The following is a 10206-nucleotide window of genomic DNA, read 5'->3' on the forward strand; positions in this document are numbered from 1 at the left end:
TCGTAACTCTTCAAAATCCAACCTGAGTGCATTTTGTTTTAATAAAATGCACGTACCCTTAGCGGAAAATTAGTGGTATACTGTGTCTAACTTTACAGAGCTTTGTTAATTGTGTTTTGATCCATCTCATAAAGAGTCCCGGGCTAAAAACATGCTTAAGCTTTATCGTTCCGCTTTGCTTTGCAGTGGCTTTTTGGTTAAGATAAATTTACTGTGTCTGTCTACTGATTATGGGCGAATGTTTCAAATGTAGGCCGAGTTATCTGCTTACAAGAAAGAATTGGAAAGGAATAATTTGTGTTCGTAGGAAACTCTAAAAACAGAAAAAGAGACTTCTTTGTACAAGAAGTAATTTGCTACTAAAATAATCAATTTCAACAGATGTTGGAAATATTAATAATAATAATACACTACCACTACTACTCCTATTTATTTTATTATGGTTTGGGGCTCCATTCGGTTTCCTTTGTAAAGAAAGACTTAATTTCCCATCGTGCACCTCGCAGGGCGGAGAGGGCTTCCTTGTCAAGATGGCGGCTCCCTTGACACTACTTTTGATTTTAGCCGTTACAATCCGTGCAGCTCTTTACAGATCCAGTTTAGCGGACATAATTGCGGAGAGAGTGGAGGTGGTATCTCCGCTAACCGCGTGGAAAAGAGGTAAGCGGGGGTTAGCAGCTTTTTGGGGCCTATTTTCTGTCTGAAACGCCGCTCCAGTTGCTTCCTCACCTCGGCGCTGTTACCCGGTAATTTAATGAAGTCAAACCGGTTTAGCTACATTAACCTAGCTTTACAGTCCACATTTACAAACGTCGCCAACGCTATGTTAAGGGGTGTAGAGCAGCTTCGTTAAATTAGTTTTGACTTGTATTTCGTTGTTATTTCTAATGGCGATTCCTCATTGTGTTTGGCTTCTGGGTCAATGATGCTGGTGCAGCAACAAACAGGAGGGCACCAGAGTCTTTACTGGCTCCCAGCACAAGTGGAAATTAACTGAGTACCTTCCTCCTGTAATACTCTGAAGCAGAATCCTAAAGTACTGATACTTCACTCGAGTAGTTGCAGAGTACTTGGAGGTTTTCAGTTGCTGCAGTTCTCATGAAATTACTGCATATTTTATTGTGTAGGGCTGATTTAAGAGCTGTCAGTCTCACCAGTTTGTAATAAGATCTTACATGCAGCCGTTTTCATTTAAGTCAAATGTTGAATACTGTACCTTTTACTTTTCCACAGTGGCTTTTCTGCAATTTTCTTTATTCTTTGGTCTTTATTCTCTGCTAGGTCAAGTTCAATTAACAGGAATATGATTGTTTAAAAGAAAAGGAGGAAACACGGAGAACACACTGAGTAGGAAATAAAATGAAAATTAATTTTAAAAAATACAAAAGATATAACTAAAAATTGATCCCGTTTGTGTTTGTTTCTGGGTCCATGCAAAAATATTAATACACAACACATCAATTTAAAATCCAAACATAACAACAGAACATGAAAAGGTAAAACAACTTAAATATAAGAAAATAAGTGAAATGGTTGAAAATGAAATAAAGCAAACTACTAAAATAAGCAACAATAAAAATAACAGAAAAAGTAATTTTAAAGTCCCAAACAGCAATAACTTAAAAAAAAGAGACAAATCTGTGTCATTCATCAGTTTTAGTGTCAGCCGCTGGTTCAGTTGAAAGAGACGATCAGATGTGTTCTGTCAGGCTCAGCGGGGGTTGGCTGAGTGCTAATGGTCGGGGTGAATTGATCTAATAATGATAACAGCTCAGATAAACAGTTGTGCTGCTTGGAAGGGCCACATTGGGACCTGGAAGAGGGGTTAGTTGAGAGTTTTTGGTGCTATGAGTTCCTCTCCAGGCGTGATAGATTCATGGACTGTCTGTGGATCTGAAGCACAACACTAAATGAAGCTACAAGCAACACATCTCTGTTTTTTAATAGTTGATAAATCTGTCAGACATCAAAACGGTTTCGATACAGATTTTAAACGAATGTACACATTTCACATGCTTTAAGGAAATATTGTTTAATTTCTCTATGTAACAGCAAAATATGGATGCTTTTGTTGGCCTTTTCTGCTGTGGTGCTCCAACTTGAAGTGAAGGTGTGGCTGTTTGTTTGGCCACACTGAGGTTTTTATACAAAGGGATAAAGTGTCTCTAGCGCGCACACACACAGTACATGAGATAGTGAGTGAATTACATGGAAACACCGCAGCCCTTCATGAATTGTTCATTAGGCAGTTGTAACAGGAAGTTGCATTACTGTCGAAAGGCTCTGTAGCTGATTGCATTAGGAAAAGGGAAACATGATGAGACAACGGCCCAAAGCCGAATGACTGTCGCTTGTTCGTTTGTTTGTTTGCAGTTATTGAAGGTTTGGCTCTGCTTGACTTGGGAGTCTCGCCGTACTCTGGAGATGTTTTCCATGAGGTGAGAGATGCATGAACACATATACCGGCATGATTTCCCCCAAGCCCCAGTGGAAGGTACACCTGTTCCTGCTCCCCTCACTTTATTCTGTCAGGCCGATTTTGTTGTTAAAGTCTCCAGACGGCGTCTTCTCACTGTCCAACCACCACAGTCCACATGAGAGAACAGGCGAGTTCATGAAAAATGTTGATAAGCTCACTGAAGTCTCCTTTATTGCCTTGTGCTTAATAAGCTTAACGAACAGCAGTGAGTGGTGCAGTGTGTGCTTTCAGGTCTTTATTTGCCCTTGGTTTCGCCTCTCAGGCTGCATACAGGCTGCCCTACCTTTGGTGGCACTGGGTGGAGCATGAAACCATTTGAAAAGGCACATTTCTGATAGAAAAACCTGTTTGTACTCAGTGGAAAGTTTGTCTGAAAACACACCATTAAAAGCAGGTGGCAGAGATGCATTTTTGCATTTCTGTTTGTGTTGGCTGTTGTAATTCAAACTCAGAGGAAGTGACATCACATAGGTGGGGTCGGACAATATCAGTCAGCAGAAATAGTTTTAGTCACAATATCTACATTTAATTTAAACACCTTAACCCTAATTTCTTCTTTTCTCTTCAGACTCCTCTCATCATTTACCTCTTTCACTTTGTGGTGGACTATGCAGAGATAACATTTATGGTGAGTGGGAAGACGAGAAACATCTCATTTTAGAGGCTGTCTCGTTTACATGTAAGCCAACCAACAGACATTTCTCTCTGGAGCTGAAATAAAATGCCATTTTAAGCGTTTGGGTAAAAAAAAACAAAAAACAGAATGATGCTTCGGATTTTCTCTGGTGAGTATTCTGGAGGATTTTCTGTAATGTGAGCCATGATGGGAAAGCTCAGCACAACACTTTAATTTAACCTGCTCTCTCTGTGATGAGACATTTGTGCCTCCAGTGATTTGAACAGGAAATATAACAGTAATGATGTTATATTTCAGAAACTCAGCTGCTCATCCTGTCTTTTTATCTCTGTAGTTAGCTGACGTGATCACTGCTGTGGCTCTCTACATGGCAGTGACGGACTACAACAAACAAGTGGTAAGAGAACAAAGTGTCTTCAAACATGCAGAGAAAATATATCTGTTAAAGGGAAAATGCCAGACCTGTTCAACCTGATGCTTCACTTTCCAAAATACAGAATTTTGTGTGTAAATTTGGGCTCAAGGCGTTAATATGATGATATGGACAATGTATGATTATCGACTGTATGTTAGTACCTCACAAGAAATATGTTACAACTATATTCTAAGACATGGATTTGTTATTAGAGAATGAAGCTACAACTTGGACATCCGGTGTGTTATTTGGTGTTTCGTATCGTAGCTTTGATGTGTTGTGTTTGCAGTAACATGTTTAATGTGCTGTTTCAGTTCAGAAAGCAGAAATTTGCCTTGGAGGCAGACCGTTACCCCCTTGACTGTCTGGAGCTCATCAGAAGCCCCAAAGAAATGTACTACATCCCTCTGAAAGTAGCCATGTTGTAAGTACCATGCACCTCCCATTACCTTCAAAACTACAAAAACACCCAGTTATATCATGTTATTTCTGTAGAGATGCACACAAACATGGCCAGATGATCAAGGTGCTTAGATTCTTGTTGTGGCTTGGTGAGAGACATGTCAGACTGCTCTCTGAACCCTGTCCAATCACAGCTAGCCGATGACAGACGACAGACCTCAAACCATGGTGACCTAAACACATTGTCACACTACACAAGTCCGTCTAGTCTTTCTGTCCATTGCTCATCTGATGTCAGAGATACAGAATGAAACATGAATTAGAATGGATGTAATGACACATCGTCCTGTTCCTGACGTCCCACATCTGTCAGACTGGACCTTCTGCAGGCTGATATCCTGTCGTCTGATCCAGATGTTACAATCATGAGCAGTGCCTCGAAACTCTGACTATTTAGCATTTAGCTAAAGCACTGCTGCTAGCATCACTGTAGTACTTTCTTGTTTTTATGAGCGTGTATGTGTTTGTTCTGGTGTTTTCTACCTAAAAGTTTACAAAGGAAACATCATCACATTTTCTTCTTCTCTCGCAGTTACCTGTTGAACCCGTTCACCATCCTGTCCTGTGTCGCCAAGTCAACCTGTGGCCTGAACAACGCTGTCATCGCCCTCTTCATCCTCGCTACAATAAAGGGTAGCTTTTAGTCTCACATGATTTTTCCATATCTGCACTTTCTACCTGAGTGGGATGTGACTGCTTTCTGTTGTTTTTTCTAATTAAAAACATCAATAACAAGTAATACTTTCTTGATAAAAGAAAAAATGGAAATGCATTGACCGTCTGAAATATTTAAATTTAGTTTTCAGGCATTTTGCTGAAGCTCTTTGCCAGATTTGAGTAATTCTGTGTTTGTGTTGCAGAAAATGTCTTGCTGAGTGCCATATTTCTGTCCTTGGCCACATATCAGTCCATCTACCCTCTCACTCTGTGCGCTCCAGCGCTGCTGTATTTGATGCAGGTATGTTCACGAATGGACACATGCGTCTTCAAGCTGTTTGATTTCTCACCATGTCCCCCTGTCTTTCTTTGAATATTAAAATATTGTTTCCTGGATGTATGTCTGATTAACGCCTCTTCATGTTTCTGTTTCTCCCCCAGCGTCAGTACATCCCGGTGAACTTCCGGCGGTTCAGCTTCTGGTGGTTCATCGCGCAGTACGCCTTCATGTACCTGGGCAGCCTGTTCGTCATCGTCTGCCTCTCCTTCTTCCTGCTCGGCTCGTGGGACTACCTGCCGTCCGTCTACGGCTTCATGTGAGTGATGAAGGTTCCCTGTGGAGTTTTCCACCTCAGTGTGTGTTTCAGTTGCATACAAGAAATTTCATAATGAAAATGCCACAGATGTGTGCCACCAGTGCAGAGTCTGTCCACCAGAGGGCACTGTTAACATCTCTCTCAGCACATGTCACAGTTCATCAATAATCAAATGTTTCGCATTACATGTATGTCTGTGTGGTTTCCTCCCTCCAGTCTCTCAGTACCAGACCTGACCCCGAACATCGGCCTCTTCTGGTATTTCTTCGCCGAGATGTTTGAACACTTCCGCCTCTTCTTCCTCTGTGTCTTCCAGATCAACGTCTTCTTCTACACCATCCCTCTATCTGTCAAACTCAAGTGAGTCCTCAGCCTTGCTCACACACCATCTGTGCTTCAGGTAATACAGTTAAGAGGCTAAATTCTCATAAAATATGTGTGTGTGTGTGTGTTACAGGGAGCATCCAGTGTTTCTGATCTTCATGCAGTTAGCCGTGATCTCCATCTTTAAGTCTTACCCCACTGTGGGCGACATCGCACTGTACCTGGCGTTCCTTCCCGTCTGGAGTCACCTACACAGATGTGAGTGTATAAAAGAAGATGTTTTCTCACAGTATTTCTTCAGTAGTTGTTATTTTGGGTTGTTAGCCTTGGGTGGAGGTTAACATGCTAATGTTTCGTTTGTAGCATTGCGTATATATGGTCCAAAACTTCTATTTGACTGAATAACTGAATGCTGCTGAAGACCACTCGAACTACAACCTGAAAAGAAGAATTTTTCAATTTCTTAATGAAAATGAGAAATTAAGATGGAAATTAATTCATCCAGAGAGTTTTTTTTGTGCCAAAGATGCTCAGCATACATAGTAAATCTAAATATACATTGTACATAGCAGCAGAGAGGAGACATAGCAGACTTGATAATGGATTAGTGTTGGAGCTTGTAAGGAATCTGTGTATTTTGCCGATCCAGGTGGCAGAAATGTTTCACATTCACACACTTTTTAACGCTTGTATATGTTCACACTGTAGAGGCCGGCTGTCACAAAGGAGAGCAGCTCTGTAACACTTGCAGGCTGAGGTGAACAAAACACAGCAGAGTACAGGAAAGACGGATCAGCTTTATTTTTTTTCAATACAATATATTGAAATATTGTTTTACCTGGATTTACGTCTCTATATGTAATGTGTCAAAGCAAAGCAGAGATGAGTGAAAGTATGACCTCCTGGTGGCCAAAGATTTTGACCAGCAGACTGAGGTTTAAATGACTTCAAGCAAATGTTGCATTGAATTGAGACTTATTATTGTCTGTGACTTTTTCTTTTGATGCAACAAAGCATTAAAAATGCAAATTCCAGGCTGTACATGCTGTGTTGATGTAAACCGTCTCTGTCCTGGTTTCTCTTGCTGTCCAGTCCTGAGGAACATCTTCCTGGTGTCCTGCGTCCTGCTGGCCTGCTCGGCTCTGTTCCCTGTTCTCTGGCACCTCTGGATCTACGCCGGCAGCGCCAACTCCAACTTCTACTACGCCATAACTCTGCTGTTCAACGTGGCACAGGTAGGACGGTCTGGACCGGAGCCAGGGGGGATGTGTTCATGGGCCTTTTTCACTGCAGGCATTGTGACATGTTCCAGCAGGAAAAACACAGGTGTAAATAATATACTGGATGAGCTTCAGTTTCAGGATCCTGTTGTTATTCACACCGGCTCAAGTCTTAGAGGGACACTTTGAGCCTTTTGTTACTAACACCTGTGTTTTCATACTAAGACAAATCACAATTTGTTATGATTTAGGATTTGGAGACCTCTCAGGATCAATAATAGCAACAATTATTCAAAGCTCACAAAGACAAATAATCCAAAATAAGAGTGTTAAGTTAGTCAAATTCCTCCTCTTAATCGCACAGTGAAGAATTAATCCGTTTCCTAACCTTTATTTTCCCTCAGATTCTGCTGGTGTCTGATTATTTCTACGCTTTCTTGAGGAGGGAACACCATCTCAGCTATGGACTGTATCTGAAGAGGAAAGACGGCTCCGAGGCTACACTCGTTCTTAAATAAAACGCGCTCGTGCGAACACCACCCGGCCGGCGGCCTCCACCAGGAGAGGAGCTTCTCGAGGCCTCGCGCATCCTCACGGGGAACAAACACAAACTGAGGAGGATAAAAGACTCTCGGAGCCTCCCTGCTCCTCAGACAGAACATTAGCACACATGCAGGAAGTGCGTCTGGTACAACGTCATATGCAAACTGCAAGTCACGACATACTACATGACAGACACATGCAGAGGCGGGGTGTAGAAACCTGCCTCCTGCCATCTGATACGAACAGACAACAGCTGAACATCTCTATCCTCTTTTCAATTTTTTCCTCTGGAGCGCTCTTATTTTGAAGCCTTACTCTACCTGGAACCTGTGAGGGTGGATTTTATTTTGAAGCCTTCTTCCTCCTGACAGCCACTGTCTTTTATTTTGACGCCCTATTTATCCTGCAGCTTTCCTGGAGGGCTTTTATTTTGAAGCACTGACTGTCATCCAGCATTTTTTTCTGGCAGGACGTGCCACTCTGGTGGGGGGGCCTTGTTGAAACACCAAAAAAAAAAGAAAAAGTGGGAAACTCACACTGATTTGAGCTATTTGATAATTCTTGATATCCAGCTCCCCCGCACTCATTGTTTGTGTTGTTTTGTGTTTACCTGATTACATTTGTGTGAAAACTGTTATGTTTTGTGTCAGGAAAAGGAAGAGGAAGCCTAAAAATGTTTATCTCTCTCTCTTTTTCTCATCACTGTCTTCCTGTTTGCCTTTAACCTTATTTTTACACAATCTGCTCTTTAACGAACAAATTCCAGATCATCAGTGTGCATCACAGTCAAACCAATACTAACCTCATCCACGGTGTGTAAGAAATTCACTCTAACTGGATCTGCGATGGCTTCAGCTGCTCCAGACGGTTGCTATGACCACCTGACCGAGAGCAATTTTCACAAAGACAACAGTGAATGTGTTTGAACAAATGCCTAAATTCACAATTCCTGCTAGTAATCAAAGTTTGGGCTCATAATCTCCCACCAAATGAATCACCGATGGCTAAAGTTTCATATTTGTCACTATTTCTGCATGCAAAATCGAAGTTCATATAATGACGTTATTGTTAAATGTAGATTGTTTATATTGAATCATTCCCCGTCAAACTCACACAGTTAACGTTTTGGGAAATATATTTATTTGCTTTCTTGCTGAGAGTGAGATAAGATATCACTTACTTTTGTTCGGTAAATATGAAGCTACAGACAGCAGACAGTTAGCTTAGCATAGCATAAAGACCAGTTACTTCCTTCCCTCTCTGCTGATTGCCTGCCAACTGGTCCCAGCCAAGACCAGTTGGCACAAAACCTCGATAGAGCAGCATAATGTTGTGATTAGTCTTAGATACATGTTGTTCATCAGTGAGTTTTGGAGGTGCTGGAAGGTGAATTTTATTATCTTTGGATCACAGCCAGGCTAGCTGTTTCCCTCTGTTTCCAGTCTTTATGCTAAGCTAAGATAGTGATGGTGTCGGCATTCTCGTCTGACTCTGCCAGAAAGTAAATAAGAGGGGTTTTCCAAAATGTTAAACTTTAAAAGATTCAAGCAGGAAACTCATGTAGAGTTTAACACCTCGCTGTGCTCACTGCGTGTCCCAAATCCACCCTGCACTAACTCTACAGTCTGTGCTACGTACGAATCACCATGGTTTACGGTTTTATTTGTTACTGTGCAAATAGTGAACAAACTGTGCGATTTTATAATAGCAGGAAATGATACGATATGTTGAAAATCTCACTCTGTTAAACTTCAGAAACAGGAAGTAAATGTCTTTCTTAAGATTGAATATTTGATTGCTTTGTTCTCCGTCTGTGCTCCTCCATTTCCTTTTTGCATTGCATTGTGGGAGAATAGTGTCCATCAGCAGCACTCATAAATCAATGTACCGCATACTGAGTTTTTGAGTATACTTAGTCACTTTTTCCAGTATGGCCACACTGCTGACTTAGTGTGTAGTGTGGAATTGGGACGCAGCAGAGCTTGTGTGTTTCTTGTTTTTCTGTTTGATTTTCTTTCTCTTTAATCGGGAAATGCGAAACTATGCTAACAAAACATTTGTGCCCATAGTAGAAACTACAGATACACATGTGCTTTGATTGAGTCTTTGATTAAGGATTTAATGCACACATTTAAAATAAGCCTTAAACAGCCTCACAAGTGTTGGGGCACTGATTGACCTTTTACTTTATTTTCTAATATGAAGTCCACAGATGAATGTTTTTGTTTGATAATTGGTTTCTCTTGGCCTCCCTTTGAACGTATTAGAGCCACTGAAAGAACTTTAACATCAGCGGCTAAATATGAGCAAAAACATGTTTGATTTAAACTGGTTTTCATATGAAATGACACTAAGATCAGTGACAAAGCAAAAAAACAATCTCTGCTAACTGCCCAAAAGATTTCCTGTGAAACACAAACACAGATGTGAGTCAGTTCAGTTGCTTTCTTCAGTGTGATCCATGTTTTTTAAACTCCTCGTCTGTTCGAGCAGGTTGACGCTCGTCATTTTGAGACCAATGAGTGAAAAGTAATTTGTGGTATTTATTTATTTGCTGCACTAAAGAGATTTAATTTTTTCTTCTTATTTCAGAAAAAAGGAGCTCTTGTGTTGTTTTGATAATGAATGTTTTGTGAAAGATATTAAAATGCAGGGTGTGAAAGGGACGATGTTCTATAATGATTATTAAACTGGAGGTTTTGGTTTCACCTGTCTGTTTTTAATTGCCAGTGTTGATGTGTGTGAGGTACTGTAACTGCCTCATAATTTCATGTTTTTCCCTCTTTAGTTTTTGTCTGTATCTGTGCAGAATTTGAAATTTGGAGTTAGAGAAAAGCCATTCATACTTTACATTTAAGACTTTCAATGTATTC

The 10206-nt window shown here is 40.8% G+C and overlaps 1 protein-coding gene across 1 annotated transcript; it reads left to right on the forward strand.

Annotated features, from left to right (window-relative positions):
* Positions 1-520: 520 nt before the first annotated feature.
* pigu (phosphatidylinositol glycan anchor biosynthesis, class U) lies at positions 521-9999 on the forward strand. The gene is made up of 12 exons (XM_041952498.1): positions 521-660; positions 2374-2438; positions 3048-3107; positions 3451-3513; positions 3846-3955; positions 4526-4626; positions 4854-4951; positions 5092-5246; positions 5463-5606; positions 5704-5828; positions 6663-6805; positions 7195-9999. Exons 1-12 carry the CDS (start codon positions 531-533, stop codon positions 7306-7308), a joined length of 1308 nt encoding a protein of 435 aa, XP_041808432.1. The 5' UTR covers positions 521-530; the 3' UTR covers positions 7309-9999.
* The last annotated feature ends 207 nt before the right edge of the window (positions 10000-10206 follow it).

Source organism: Chelmon rostratus, chromosome 2 (genome assembly GCF_017976325.1).
Source record: "Chelmon rostratus isolate fCheRos1 chromosome 2, fCheRos1.pri, whole genome shotgun sequence".
NCBI classification, from domain to species: Eukaryota; Metazoa; Chordata; class Actinopteri; order Chaetodontiformes; family Chaetodontidae; genus Chelmon; species Chelmon rostratus.

Excerpts from the sequence above, each read along its gene's own strand:
- pigu (XM_041952498.1), top strand. The coding sequence starts at position 531 with ATGGCGGCTCCCTTGACACTACTTTTGATTTTAGCCGTTACAATCCGT. Across the intron at positions 3,956-4,525 it reads CCTCTGAAAGTAGCCATGTT|TTACCTGTTGAACCCGTTCA; the intron begins GTAAGTACCATG and ends CTTCTCTCGCAG. Across the intron at positions 5,829-6,662 it reads CTGGAGTCACCTACACAGAT|TCCTGAGGAACATCTTCCTG; the intron begins GTGAGTGTATAA and ends CTTGCTGTCCAG.